Source organism: Schistocerca gregaria, chromosome 4 (genome assembly GCF_023897955.1).
Source record: "Schistocerca gregaria isolate iqSchGreg1 chromosome 4, iqSchGreg1.2, whole genome shotgun sequence".
NCBI classification, from domain to species: Eukaryota; Metazoa; Arthropoda; class Insecta; order Orthoptera; family Acrididae; genus Schistocerca; species Schistocerca gregaria.
In genome coordinates this window covers 216,699,741-216,716,067 of record NC_064923.1, presented here as the reverse complement: position 1 = coordinate 216,716,067, position 16,327 = coordinate 216,699,741, and the positions used below count along the sequence as shown (strand labels likewise).

Genomic DNA, 16,327 nt, shown 5'->3' with positions numbered 1-16,327 from the left:
GCTACCCATATAAATTGACTCAGCTCTTCGAAGAACTGCAGGGACTTATTGGTTTCGTATGTACAGATCAATTACTTTTCATTATAGTTCTCAGGAAGAAGATACACAAGGTAACTGCCGAAAGTCGCGGTATCTCTTATGGCTCATCAGAGGAATCGGTAGTAGATCACTATTACATGCGTATGGAACATTCATGTGATTATCCTACAATTTACGAACAAGAAAAAATATAATTAATGCAGGTATTTATATACTTATAGATCTAATTCGAAAGGGTGATAGATGACTGATCAAGATATTTTGAAATTTCGATGTTTAATGTTAAAATCAGTAACTTCAGGTGCTATCCTGTGTGTAAGTCGATTGTTTTGCTGAAACGTCAGTAAGCAGAGATATTAAACACATTTGTAAAGTATTCGCGGAGAATTTAGAAATCAGTTCGTGGTTGTGGTTTGTGGAAATGTGCAGGTTCCGAACACCCAATTTTTTTGTAAATATGGGAATAACACAATGATTTGATATATATTTAAAGGGATGAGCAGTCTACAAAAGTTGATTCCAGGATGTCGTCGCGAGTATTAAGAAAGTTACGTGGTGAAGAGAACTTTGAAGAACCAGCTGCAAACAGCGAAACAGAACTTGATGTGACTGTTGGAGGAGGGGCGAAAAGGAAAGATTTCAATGTAAATCCATATGATTTAGTAAGTATCTCACCGAAGTTTATGCTTATTGTTGTGTAATGTTTGGTGGTAATCGCTTCCATACGCTGTTTGTAATAGTAAACATAATCCTAGAAATCATTTTTCAAGACGTACCGTAATGTATCAACCGGTCATTTACTTGTAGGCTTAACAACAAAGCTTTCCAAAACACATTGACAAAGCATATTGAATACTGAAATTCACCAGCTGGTAATCTACAAACTGCTTTTCAGTATCAAAAAATATTTTCTTTTTGTATGTTGTATGTTTATCTGCTGGAGTGCTGGGAACTGTGCTACGAGGAAATCTTGGTTCATTCTACCATTGTTTATGAATCCATATTTGGTCAGCTTCAGCAGAATTATTTTTTTACATTCAGTATGTGATAAGGAGCATGTGATTTGAAACCTAGCATCTAGTCATTTGATTTTGGTAGCTGGTAATCTCTAGAACAAAACACTCTACTTGTCAAACTTTTAATCAACTGCTGGATGATTTTCCACACCAACACCTTGATCATGGTAAATGAAATAGTATGAATGCATTCCACAAGGCTTAGTTTACTGAAGAATTGCCCTGACAGGTGGAAAATTATCTGCTTGACTGTGTTTCTCGCAGTCATTGGTGCTGTCCAAAGAGTCATTTAGCTCTCCTCACCACCAGAATCAAACTGTACCATCCTAATCCATTCCACAAATTTTGATGCATCCTCATTTTGTATATCACATGGCTAGAACTTGATAGTGGACTCAACTAGCATTTTGGCTTGATGAAAATTTTATCTGCAGCATTGCCTGAATGATTGAAATGTGATAAATTGATTGTGGGCTGACAAAGCCAGTGAATCTGAATACAAAATAAATATTTTGGTAACTTATTGACATGTAGTGTAGCCTGGTGCAGTAGGGTTAATAGGTTCTCTAGATTGTAATAGGTGCAAATTCGCTTAATGTATTGTAATTTGTTGTCCTGTGTTGATGCTGCTTGCAAGTCTACTTTTTGTATAGTATGTGTCTGTTCTCTTCTTTTAGCCACTGGACCTACCTTTTGTGGAAAAGTTCACATTGTTTCCTCTAAGCTTCTTACTTATTGAAGACATATCAAAATTTTGATAAACATATTATTGACAACATCTAGTGCTGTCGTGTTACTATTTCTCAGACACAACCAATGGTCATTTGTAGGTTTATTTGTGACAGGTGACGGGGTTTTAAATTGGAGGATGTTTGTCTTCACAGCCAGGAAACTATTTCCATAGTTGTTTTGAGAGTTCAGTTTTGGACTCCCGTGTACCAATAATTACACTTTTATGGTGTTTCTGCTGAGTAATGAAACTTTGATATTATTAAGAAAGGCTAAAAACATATTACAACATTCATTGACATGTGAGCAGTTATAGCATTCCTAACGCTCAGACTAGTCATACTGACTTTGGGGAAAAGTGCAGCCTGAAACTGAAAAATACAATGAATACATTCCATCTACAGTTCTCACCCCACATCAGATTTTCATTGTTTTTGATACATAGTATTGTACTTTTCTCACACAGGTAGAACTGTACTTCAGCATCACTGCTAAGGCAAAATGAATTTTTAAAAATTGAGAATAATGTTGACTAGTGTACCTCCACATTGTACTGTTTGTATTTAGAAACTATGTTATTTTACTGGGTGTTTGAGGATTTGGAGGATGGTAGTTACCAAATTACCAGAACACTATGACCACAGAACAACAAAATTGTCTGAATGTGTGCCATAAAGATTAGTGAAGAAATGTCTCTTTGAAACTGTTTGTACGTGAAATTGCATCCTCATGAATCACAGGATGTACACTTTCTAAATGAGACATTTAGGCACTTCTTACTATCCAATGCAGTGATTTAGTTGCACATCTATTTATATTTAGTATTTTCACTCTTGTTGTACAGTGTTAGACACCCAGTCTAGTAATAACAAATCACTGTATCATATTGTGAAAACAGCAGAAATAAGTAGGTAAAGTCTGATGAACACTCCTGCTAAACATTGTTACCTGGTTAGTGATTGACCAACTGGATTAGACCATTGATGAGCAGCAGAGGTAAAATCAGTTTCTAGTCATCCCCTTTTATTTTTCCATCATTTCATATCAAATTGTTTCTCTCAAATAAGCCAGATATTTTCTTTCACAAATAACATGTCGTATCGCTGGGACCTCCTGTCGGGTAGACCGGACACCTGGTGCAAGTCTTTAGTTGACGCCACTTCGGCAACTTGCACGTTAATGGTAATGAGGTGGTGGTGGTGGTGATTACAACACAGTACCCAGTCCCTGAGTGGAGAAAATCTCTGACCCGGCTGGGTATTGAACCCGGGCCCCTTGGCATGGCATTCCATCTCGCTGTTGACAAACCTGTCCATCTAAATTTATGTTCCACCTCTAATGATCTCGTTGTTGATTGTGCATAACACTTTTAATAGCCCACTTCTTTTTTATGTTGTTTATTTATTTTTATTTATTTTATACATATTTGTTAAATTTAGGTAGATGTTTGTAAATAGCATGATAATGGTGTATCATAATGATATAGAACTCGTTTCAGAGAATATTCCGCTTAAGTGATACTTGTTTATTGGAGCATACTGTCTGCCAATGAGTGTGATATGTACAAAAATTAAATGTGTTGCAATTTAGTAACAGCTGTTAAACAAGTCAGTTAAAATGTCTCCCAGAAAATACAGTAAGTGTACATTTCAGGTATAGAGGAATATTCAATATTAGTCATTGGCCTCAAATAGTGACATAATGTTAATGGCTGCTGTGAGATCACCTTTTGGCTTGTATTTTCATGGTTTGTTTGTTAGTGGGCAAGGCTAACGATTTTACTGACAGACTGATTTGTAGCGTAACCTGAAGTTTAGGTTAGTTTGAAAGGTGACACTTTGGTTGCGAGATGGCAAAGCCAGTGGATGTATTAGGGGGGGGGGGGGGGGGGAACTGGCTGGGGCAGCAGACTGATCTGTAACTTTAACTTAACTTGTTTGTTGTTTGAAAAAAATCGTCGCGGATATGACGATCCAGTCACCGTGATGTTTCTTGTATTTCTCCATCACTGATCAAAGCTGATGATTAATATTGAATATTGCCCTTTATCCTATATGTCATAGTTAAAAACTGACTGAGTCTGTAGCCTATCTCCACAAGTGCCTAACCATTGAAACAAATGAATTCACACACACACAGTGACCATTGGCAAGTTATTGTGTTCAAATGATTACATTCATTGTGGCAGGTTTTGAGGAAGCAAGTTGACTAAAGTCAGCCTTATACTGATGTCCAGCAGCAGTTGAAATAATGAATTACGTAAAGATTGTAGAGTGAAAGAAGGAAAGACAGTTTAAGTATTGTTTGTACATCACTCAGTCATAAGATGGCAGAATAAACACGAGAAAATCTACAATCTTCAAATTATGACAAAGTATTTTTTGTTTATAGTTCCCAAATACAACAAAAAATTAAATAAGTAGTTATCACAGAGGATACAAAACCTGTAGCCCATTACTGCGGGATATCAGAGAGCTGGAGGTATGTGATATGGAAAGTAGATACATGGTGATCACTCAAAACACACTTCATCATCAACAGAAGCTTACAGTCATCGTCCATTTGCACAATTTGTGGATGAAACAGGGAAGGTATAAAACGCAGCATCAAAAAACTAACAAAATACTGAATTGACAAAATCAGTCAACCTGTGCCCAAATATAACTACTGATGGAACACTAACCACCTTAATGCAGGTAAACCAAACATACGATACCCACCACTGGCAATCCAGCATACTTACCAATACACAACTATACACACAGACCCACATACTGTACATACTACAATAGTGTATAATTACAGAGAATGTTTAATGAGTAAAGCAACACAGTTTTTTTTTCTTAGGCAGTTTGGGGTGGAAAAAAAGGGCAGTTCCAAGGAGAGAGCTGTCATTGAGTTTCTTTTGGCATCACACATATTCATAGGTGCTTGCAGAAAGTCTATAGAGACTTGACAGTGAACAAAAGCTCAGGGAGTTGTTGGGCAAGGCATTTGTCATCATTGCAAACCTGTATGATTTCCTGTGTGTCAGCTGCACACAGCTGTGATTCTTGCATTGTTGGAGTGTGTGGAAACTCTCATTTCAAGTGATTGACTAATCACTATCAAACACCTCACTGCCCAGCTTGTCGTCCATCTCAGTTGGTAATGCGGATACACATGTCCACCAGATGAACTCCACTCAACCTAACAGAAGATCATAAAGAGCAAAGGAGGACTGACTTCCATGCTTGGCCCAGTGATGCATGCACTTAGTGATAATTAGTACATGGGTGGTGGGAATTGATAAAGCAGGATGTTGGCTCCGACGTAGACAAATCTCCGACCATAAACAACACTCTGCACTAATAATTTAAAACCAGAAAATGAATCTGTTGCCCTTAACTGTGAACATCAAAATAACTCGCTAACAAACCACCACAAACTCTTAGAGTATTATCACCAAAAGTTCTCGTGGAGTCCAATATCACTAATAACAATCACAAACAATGTAGAAATGTAAACATTACACTCTAGTGTGTGCCACCACATACAGGTCCTCTGCAAACAATACGTTTCAAATACACTGCACTCCCATAATGTCACACAACACAATTAGGTTGAAGGTCTTAGCAGATGAGTTGTATCACACACTTAAGTTGACCCCAGGAAAGCAGGAAATGATAGTAGTACCAAAAATACACTACACTACACACTGAAAGCTGGCTTGTGGAGTACAAATGTACATTGGCTTATAAAGTGTATTTGAGGACATACAATTTTTCATCTTGTCTAGATATCATTAGGATTTAATTAAGAGTATACTCAAAGGAGACCGATCAGTTGATTTCAACAAGGTGGTGTTGAAAAATGACCTTGTCTTATCTGTAGACTGTCGGCTATTTCAGTTGATAGACTTGAACTCTTTTGTCACCTGTTTAGTTGCACTCATAAGATCCATTTTAGTTAATTTTGTGTTGCTAATGAGATAATATTGCTTTACATGGGAACAACAGAGGCAATTTTATATTGTTGATGGAATGCTAGAGTTATCTGATATCCAAATCACCACCTACTTATTGGTTACTAATGATCTCCACATGATGTAGGGAGAGGCAGCTATCAAAAGCTCCAGGATTTTATTTGAAGTGACATGAGTTTAAAACAAATGATTTTCTTCAATGTCCAACTGCCTCTCATATACCTTTTTCCTTGCGAAATACACCGCTGCTCAGGAGGGTAAGCAGTTTGTCTCCATCTGCTAATGTCTGTGTAACAGAAGTTAATTGACAGATACAAGTTGCAAATATTGGCTAATCTACGATCTGCGAGATAAATTTAGTTGTTGCATGCAATGTAAACTGTCCATAAGCTGAAAAACACATAACAATCTTATAATAATGAAATGAAGCACTTTCAAAAATTAACTAGTCCAGTCCTTGTAAAATAGGAAGATTTGATGACTAATACTGATGTATTTAGGTTTGAAAATGCTTCCCAATTCAGCAGTTTTTCAATCTTATTTAAGGATTAATTCTTTGATCAGTTTCCATACAGTGAATAACTTAATATCTTCAAAATATCAATTCATTTACAGTTAATCCAGCAGAGTCATTCAGAATCAGAAGTTAAAGAGGATGACAATGAAACTGAGACAACATTAGCTGCTGAAGGCACTCAAGATGAAAATGTCTTTGTCAAACGGAAGAAAAAGAAGAAGAAAAAGAAAGCTACAAAACCAGTTTTCACAAATAATCGTAAAAGCAGTGATGATAATATTGAGGTGAGTGATTGATAAACAAAATTACTTAGTGACTTGTAGACTTTCCTAGAAGAATAGCTTATGATAATCTTCTAGAGTTAGCAGCTGGGTCTTCAATTCAGATTGACACGATATTTTGACTGTCCACCTGTTTGCTATCTTCCTATGAGACACTAGTGTTGTTGCGTCTCGTTAAACTGATGCTATACTGGAACCATTGCCCTTATTTAGAGCAGCAGAAATCTTAGTGCATGCATAAAGTGTCGTGAATAGTGCTCCAACTACGTAAGATACTAGCAACACTGCTGTTGGTGCAGCAAACAAAAATGAGGTATCACTGATTTCTTCTGCCAATTGAGAACATTGTGTTTTAGTGTAGGTCAGTGCAGGGTTTTATGACAAGATAGCACTTGTCCCTATTGGTAAGATTATCAGCCAACCTATTTACATTTGATTCCATCAGAATGCAATACCAGTAATGAGAAGCGTCTCATTACATTTCAGAGTGTGTCGACGATATTCCACACGTCTATCTTAAACTGCACAAACTTCAAATTCCACAGTGGTGGAAGCATTGCTTAACCAAGGCACAAACAGTGAAATGTAATCGACACAGGTGCTTGCTGTCTCTTCTTGTTACTGAGATTGGTTTCTGAAGGACTCCGTTGAAATGAGGCTGACCCTAGTGGCTGCACCTAGTGGCAGCAACTTTTGCAAATTTGTACTGAAACCCTGCTGTTTTATGCTCTCGCCGTGACTTTTGAAAGCATTTTCCCCATGCCAGAAATATTGCACCAAGTACAAATGCTATTTGTACTTGGTGCAATATTTCTGGCATGGGGAAAATGCTTTCAAAAGTCACGGCGAGAGCATAAAACAGCAGGGTTTCAGTACAAATTTGCAAAAGTTGCTGCCACTAGGTGCATTCATGCAACATTCTGAACCTTTAGCAACAAAATTTTGACACAGTCGTACATCACTCCAAGGTAATTTTAGGAATAACTTTTACACAACTTACAAATTTTTAACTCGTCTATTTTTAGTACCAGTATGTTTAAGTTTGTGGATGAAATATTGCAGAGTAAAACCTGTAAAAATACATTGTTTAAAAAGCAATATCATTGTATAAAACAAATAAGCAACTTATCTTTTGCTGTTTAGTTGTTGTTCTGGAGAGGGACAATAGTATTCAGTGGTTTAGTATAGGGATGAATCAATAACACCCCCAATATCCCCACTCGATTCCTTAAAGAATCAAACTCCCATGTTTGAACAGTTTCAAACATCTGAAAGAAATGTACTGGTAGTAAAGTGACAAAAAATTAAACATAATGTTTGAAGCTAAAACGGCGAACATTTACTAAGCCATAAACTCATTATTTTATAGGGCTATGAGCAAGAAAAATTTTAGAAAAGGTTTTAAATAAGGTGTTAAGTTAATTCTCAAATACATAATCTGTGTAATTTTCACACTGTGAATTACACAGTCAACAGATGTGTACAGTTTCTAGCTATAATACTTGCCCTATTGTATTAAACCTTTAATGCAAGATTATGTCTTGTAATGAGTAAATAGATTACAACAGCATTTTAAATTTCTAAGCTTGGTGAGTAATTGTATGAGATACAGAAAATAAAATTTTTGCCCCCCTGGAAGCTGTTGGGCAACTTCAGCTGGAACTGTGTTAGACTGTTCATTGCTTAGTAAGTGTGAAGTTGGCTGTATGAGCTTGAAAGCAAGTTAGAATATCATGTGGGTTGTGACTTGAGAATCAAATTTACCCTGTTATGTACACAAGATTCTTCTCAGTAGTAGATATGAAAAACCTCAGTTGCATTCTTCAAATTTGAGACACAAAGGTTAGATCCAGACTAGGGAAGAAACTATATGGTTGCACAGAGTTTTTTAAATGGGAGGGAGTTGGGAATTTCATCGCAATTTTAAGAAATGTAAACTATTTTTAATCTGAAGTACAATTTATTAATTTGTAAGTGTGTATTATTTACTGGCTTATATAGATAGTGTCATGTTTAATAGTAGGTCCAGTAGCAAACAAAGCAATATATTCAAAGCCACAGAATGATCCAGGGAATCAGTCTACAGTGCAGTCATATTTTCTCTCAGATGACATTACACGAACTGCTATTTTGTAGTGATTGGACACCATCAGGAATCATCTGTCAGTTCGGAGATCAGAGGATTGTCTAGCGTTATTCCCTTAATTATTTACAGACAGTCAAATTGCAAAGAAAATGCTATTGCAAAAATCAAAACTTTGTTCCAGAATAGTATACGAATTGGCACAATACGTGAGACTTAAACTTGCTGACTTGATTGACAAATGTGAAGTGATTGTACTCGTATTTGATGACAGTATGGATACTGTTTTTTTCAAAAAAACGCAGATGGATTTACATTTGGGACCTTGATAAATCATTTATGATTAGTTGTTACATTGATTCTGTTTTGTGAAACATACAAGGGCAAGTGATTTGTTGAAAGGTGTAAAAAGATAATTGGGTTTGGAAAACACAAAAAAACTGGCAGTTATCAGTGAGTGGACCAAACATGAATTTAAAACCTTTGAATGGCTTCAATAAGGAAGTAAAAGGATCCTTCGATTGTCTACAACTGCTGCAAATTGGTACCTGCAGTTTTCACGTATTACATGGCGGTTTCAGAACAGGCGTATCCAAAAGCAATTGGGAAATTCTCATTTTTGAGAGCACTTTATTATTTAGTGCACAGTTCACCTCCACAATGGTCACAATTCACTGAGATAACCATATCTTTTCCTAAGACATTTTGTGAAACAAGATGGGTCGAAATTGCCAATGCAGCTGAAAAAGCTGAACATATTTGAACTTCTGTTTCTGAGGTAAAGAAATCGAAAACTATTCCTCATTCATCAAGTGAAGCTGTCATTGACAAACTGCTAGCTCCAAAACACATTCTTCAGTTCTACAGCATGCTTGTTGGAATTATTTTTACTCAGTTTTCAGAGCGATGTCCGATGGTTCCGTATGTGTATGATGTACTACATAATATTATGAACATTTTGATGCAGCAAGTTGTGAAAGTAGCTGTCTTAAAAAGCTAAAACTCATCTTTATTGAAAATCAACTTATAGGACGTAAAGAAAAATATGTGATGCAATCCAGAACATAAATGGAGTTGACAGTGACAACATCAAGAAAAGTCTTATATACTGTTTTCGCTGTGCGCATTCTTTGTACAAAGATGAGATAAAACAAAAATCGAAGGAAGGTGAAAGAGAAAAGGAGGAGCGATTATCGAACAAACGAAAGCAAGCTGAAATCAAAGAATTGGAAACAAAAAGAGCACATATGTCACGGGAAGTCTCAAAGATTTTGACACCTCATCTGCCAGTTTCCACTCAACCAGACTTTTCTCATTCCACAAAATTCTGCAATTATCTGCCTCTCATGTTTCCTTGGATGGTACCGACTGCCAAACCAACTACAAACTACAACATGATGCCAAACTTCAGCTCTAAAAGCTATCCCACCATCTAGTATACTACCTCAACACTGATGTTCCCTTCCTGTCTCTGTGCAGCTCTCCAGTCACACCCTCCAGCACTGCCCCGCTCCTATCCCCCACCTTCCTTCCTCCCTCCCACTGCGGGTGCGGGCGTTAAAATAGGCTGGAGGTATTCCTGCTTGTAATAAAAGCTAACTAAAAGGAATGTCTCACTTTTTGGCCCAATGAGTTCAGGTCCCATTCTATAGTTTGACCTGCCACTTTCAAAAGCCCTCGTACATGGACGCCTGCCGCTTCTGATCCAATCCTTTCTCGAGGATCGGCGTTTTCATTATCACATTGACAATGCCATGTCTGATGCTATGTTCAGGAGAATGGTGTGCCCAGGGCAGTATCCTCAGCGTCACATTGTTTGCCATCGTTATCAGTGGCATTTCCTCTGTAGTCAGAAGCCCTATCAAATACTCTTTGTTTGTGGATGATTGTGCTATCTTCTACTCTTCCTCTGATCTTACGGCGATGGCGAGGCAACTACAGCTGATCATGGGGAGGCTGGAAACCTGGGCCCAGACAACTGGTTTTCAGTTCTCACTTGAGAAGACTGTGTGTGTCAATTTTAATTGTGCTCGTCGGAGTTTTAACCACCCAGAGCTTACAATGGGGGACCGTATTTTACATTTTCATGACACTGTGCACATTTTGGGTTTATTATTTGACTTGAAATTTACGTGGCTCCCACACCTGAAAGACCTACAAACAGAGGGCTTCCAGACGTTGAACATTTTGAAATGCCTTGGTGGAAAAACATGGGGATCTGACAGTTCCCAGCTCCTGTAGTTTTATAGAGCATTTGTTCGATCACACTTAGAGTATGACAGCGTGGTCTTAGGATCTGCCTGTCCTTCCTACCTTCGGATGTTAGATTTAGTCCACCAGGATGGCATTTGGATATAGACTGGAGCCTTTCAGACCAGCCCAGTTCAGAGTTTGTGTGCAGAGGCTTATGAACCACCACTCTGGATTGGGCAATATATCCTTTTGGCTTGACAGGCGCTAAAAATCTCTGTCACCTCAGTCATTGACATTTAATTTAGTAGTCCAACCCACCTTCAAACGACTGTTCACGAATCGGCCCCAAGCGACCCAGCCATTTGTTATACATGCTACAGACTGTCTCAAGGATCTGGATTTCCAGGCATGAAAATAGACACACAGGGATGGAACGCACTGCTGCCTTGGTGTCTTCAGAGGCCCAAAATGATTTTAAGCTTGATACCGTACACGAAAAGTTGTACTCCAGGTTTTGTTTTTACAATGTTGTTTTCATCTATTTTAAGTATGTTCCATAGTTTTATCATTATTTATACAGATGGATCCCAGCAGGGGAATGCTCTCGGTTGTTATGTGATTTTCCCTGATAGGGTTTGTAAAGTGAGTCTTCCAGAACAATTTACAAATTGTGATGCGGAGTTACAGTGAAACCTCTATATAACGTTTTTCAAGGGACCACTAATTCTGAACACTGTATAGAGGAAAACACTATAAAGAGGAAGGCTTCCAAATAATAATTATAGGGCAGATCAGGATACCACTAATCAGCTTTGACAAATGCTGCCATAGATGACGTTTTAAATTTTCACATTATATGATATTCATTGCAAATGATGAATGTATCAAGTGATTAGTTTTTTTTTTAAATTAAAACATGGGGCTCGGTAGGTGGATGGGTGAAAGTAAACGGATCAGTTTGTACAGTAAAAAGTTATAACAGATTCTTAAGATTGACATCATTCTCGAAAGATGACAGGTGGTATCCCATTCTTCAGTTGACCCAATTATAGAATATGAGCCAAATTTTGTTTATATTTACTGAACATATTACATAAAAACACAGTAAATGGGACAGATTAAAAAAAATTACTTCAATAATTAAATTATGAAATGGAACTTAAATTTGCACAAAACTCTAGGAACCTAAGCAATCTGAAAATAACATACTTATGATTTTTTAAATATTAAAGCAGGCTTGCTTGTTTTCTGTTTCTCCTAGAGTCTATGGCAATCATTTCCTGTCCTCAAATCTATGGGCCATCATGTACCTCCTGAATGTTTCAAAGGCTTCAGCTGCCTTAGTATATGAGGGCACAGGGTCATCTTCCTTGTCACTGTCACTTTCACTATTACTCTCCAAGCTTCTCTCTGCAGTCAGCTCCTCAATACTTTGTACTCCTGTGGTTGCCACGTTGTCATCCACAGCCACAAAGTCCTCAAAAGTGACAGAATCACTGCCTATTAATTGGTGGAACACTTGCAAATCACTTGCAACTTCTTCCATGGAAGCTTCCACCTCATTCTCACAGAATCCCACTTTTGTGAAACAGTTTTTAATAGTTTCAGCACTTACTTCCCTCCACAAGTACATAATTAAATTTATTGCCTGTAAAATGTTCAGTTTCAGTTGTGACCTTTGCTGGCTTCCTGGTTTTCTTTGGTCCATCAAATTCAAGGCCTTTTTTACAAGGGCTGTCCTATATTTAACCTTAAGGGCGTGTTTTATGCCAAAGTCTAAAGGTTGCAGACGGCTGGTGCAGTTGGGTGGCAGGAAAATTACTTTAACATTTCTCAGAAAGGGTACATCTGGTGGATGTGCCGCACATCTATCCACAAACAGCAGCACTTTTCTTCCAGCACTCCCCATTTTGGCGTCAAATTCTTTTAGAAAATGTAAAAATATTTCACTCGTCATCCATGGCTTGGCATTGTTTGTATATTTGCACGGAAACGTGGAAATGTTTTTGAAGCACCTCGGATTTTTTGGCTTCTCGATAACCAAAGGTTTCAGTTTTTCACTGCCATCAGCGTTTGTACACAACAAAACGGTAAGACGTTCCTTGCTCTTCTTACCGCCATGGCAATTTTCCCCACGAAAAGTAAATGTCTTATCCTACATTAAATTGAAAAACATGCCGGTTTCGTCAGCGTTATAAATGTCACGCAGTTTGTAGCCCTGTATCAGATTAGGGAGAGTCTGTATCCATTGAGCTACAGTTGGTTCATCTACACTTTTACTTTCTCCACATTCTGATTTGTACACAACACCATGACGCTGTCGAAATTTATCAATCCATCCATTGGACGCCTTAAAATTGTCCATTCCTAATTGAAGTGATATTTGAAGCGCCTTCTCCTTCAAAATAGTTCCGTTTATAGGAATGTTTGCAGCACGTGCTTGCTTAAACCAAGTTAATAAAACTTTCTCCATTTCGTCGTAAGTCAATTGTTTCAAACGCATAAGTTTTGAATTTCCACAATTCTCAAACCCTTCCATTATCGGCGATCTCTTTTTCATAATAGTGTTGAGTGTTGAAGGGGCCAGTCCCAATTGCTTCGCTAGCTCCACGCGACTCACGCCAGGAGATGCCTCCACTTTTTTAATAATAGAAACCTTCTCTTCCAGAGAAATATTCTTCCGCTTTTCACCCATGTCCACTGATGAAAGCTTTAAAAAAAATGTTATATCGAAGACACACACTTACTAGGCACACGAACTGTTTGCTGCTCAGCTAACACAACACGCTACTAAGTACTAATACAAAGCATCGACTGAAATGGCGCCAAAAAGATCGCAAGCAGAATGTGCGTCACATGTCACGTGACCGGGTTTTGCCGCTGACATATGAAATACGCTGAGCGCGGGCTTTCCAAGCCAGTGCAAACTGTGAAACCACATAACTGAAAACAATGCATCTATATCCAGTTACTTAAATGCTATAAAGAGGTAAATAATTGACCTGGGTTCCAAAAATATGAGTGTTACATGGAGGAAACTGTAATATAGAGGAAACACAGTAAAGAGGAAAATTTAACATTGTTTATATGGGCCTTTAGTCGGGACCGAAAAAAACGGACGTAACATAGAAAAAACATTATATGGAGGAACGTTATAAAGAGGTTTCACTGTATATGGCATTCTAATGGCACTGGAGAGGGTACACAGTCATCACTGTATGAGTTTTCTTGTCTGTTCTAACTCTCTCTTAGTGCGCTGCAGGCACTTCACCAACTCTATCCGGTAGACCGTTTATTCAGCTCATCCATGACTCCTTACAGCAGTTCGAACACCATGGCAAGGAGATGATCTTTTGCTGGGTACCTGGCCACATTGGGATACAGGGTAACGACATGGCTTGCAAAGCTGCCAGTGAAGCATGTTGGGATGGTGCTGTCCATCAATGTCCCATCCCGTTGCATGCCATTATCTCATTTTCTGACTGATGCATCATGCGTCAGTGGAAAACTGTATGGTTGCAGGTGACAGACAACAAACTTCGGTTGCTCAAATCGACCACAAAGGCTTATCGGACTTCATGTCAGCCTCGCCGCTGGAAGGAGGTTTTGCTTACCAGACTGTATATCAGGGATAGCCCTTCCACACATGGCTTCCTCCTCCACCAGGAGGGTCCACCATGCTGTGAAGTTAGTGGCATGCTGCTTTCAGTTCAGCATATTGTGGCTAGGTGTGTCCTGCATACTGATATTAGAGCAGCCCTTGGTCACGCTGTAGATCCGCCCACCATTCTCACAGATACCGATACTAGTGTTACTAGAGTGGTGAAATTTTGTGAACTGTCAGGCCTCATCCGTAAATTGGTAGGGAAGGGCGGCAGACTATAATACGTTATAAACTGCTCCGCTTGTGGGGACAGACTCCGTCTCCTCCATGAGATTTGCATGTTGTCTTTTCGTCAGGGTGCTGATGACTATGATGTCGAGCACCCCTTCATCCCAAATATCATCATCATTTAGGGGATCATTTTCCATCACAATCTCCTCTTGCAGTCTGACAACGAGCTCCGCGCCAGTTTAGAATGGTGGTGTGTTCATTTCGTCCGCCGCATTTACAGAGGATCCAATGACAACAGGGTTGCTACTGGTGCCTTCATCTTGACATTTGAGTTTGATTCATTGCCTCAAAAGGTCAAGGTGATGGTTTACTGCTGTGACGTTAAACCATACATCCCTCCCCCTACGCGGGGCCTTAAGTGCTAGAAGTTTTGGCACATGTCTTCCTGCTGTACTTCCAGTGCCACATTTTGAGGCTGGACCAGTTGACCTACACAGAGGCTACATGTAAATTTGAAAGATTACACCCCATTCAATTGATGTCAACATATGCTGCAGCTACGTCACCATCGCTGTCCCAAGTGCCAGTGGTTCCTCACTCTGTGCCACGAATATTGGGCCCTCTGGGCCACCAGAATACATCCACCCCCTTGTTGGTAGGGCGCAAATGTTCCTCCGTTGTTCCCAAAGCAGCTACTTCAGTAGCATGCCCCCCCCTTCCCCCCCAAACGCAGGGGACATAGGTCCCCTCGCCCCTGCTGGAGAAGCACCAGCCTCCTGAGGCTCCTCTCATGCGGAAGGGGTCCCTTGGGGTCCTCTCCCTGAAGGTCTCCACTAATGCCACCGCAGATGCTCGCCAGTGGCTCAAGGAGCCAAAAGCTGCTGGATGAAGAGCTTCACGGCCGTTCTCCGTGCCTGAAGATACTTCAGGGAAGTTCTCCCAGCAAGCCCCTAAAGAGAAGTGAGAAGGCAAGCAACAAAAAGGTCTGATAAGAAAAGGGTCCCTCTGTTGGCCTCAACTCCACCACTCCGTACCAATTCCGTATCTGAGGATGCAGTGGAGATCTTAGTGTCCCCTGCGGGCCTGTATCTCGCTGATGCTTCATCCACCATATAAATGACTACAAACGTACTCAATTGGTAGCAGCATGTGACCCTGAGGCATTACCTGCCTCCTTGTGTACTTCATGCTTTCACGGCCTCACAATAACGACATGCTCCAGTGGAATTGCGGTGGTTTTTTCCACCACCTGGCTGAGCTGTGACAACTCTTCAGCTTTACACCTGCCTTCTGCATTGCCCTCTAGGGAACCTGGTTCCTGGAAATGCGGACACCTGCCCTCCATGGCTATAGGGGATATTACAAGACCCATAGTGACTATAATAGTGTGTCAGGTGGAGTTTGTGACTATGTCCTGAACTCCGTATGTTGTGAATCTGTGCTCCTTCAAACCTGTCTTGAAGCTGGGGCTGTCGGGATAAGAAATATGAAGGAAATAACTGTCTGCAACGTATATCTTCCTCCAGATGGTGCAATACCGCTGAATGCATTGGCTGCACTGATTGCTCAACTCCCTGAACCTCTCCTAGTTTTGGGAGATTTTAACACTCGTAACCCCTTGTGGAGTGGCATCGTACTTACTGGTAGACGCAGAGATGTCGAAAAATTTT

The 16,327-nt window shown here is 39.5% G+C and overlaps 1 protein-coding gene across 2 annotated transcripts in view; it reads left to right on the top strand.

The window, feature by feature from the left end:
- The first annotated feature begins 343 nt into the window (after positions 1 to 343).
- LOC126267087 (transcription factor 25) overlaps positions 344 to 16,327 on the top strand; it is a 106,902-nt gene continuing 90,918 nt past the window's right edge. Inside the window, exons 1-2 of one of the 2 annotated variants that reach the window (XM_049971955.1) lie at positions 344 to 701; positions 6,364 to 6,549. In XM_049971955.1, the coding sequence (XP_049827912.1) occupies positions 564 to 701; positions 6,364 to 6,549 (324 nt within the window). In that variant the 5' untranslated portion in view covers positions 344 to 563. The remainder of the gene's footprint in view (positions 702 to 6,363; positions 6,550 to 16,327) is intronic. The other variant, XM_049971954.1, reaches the window with a different exon arrangement.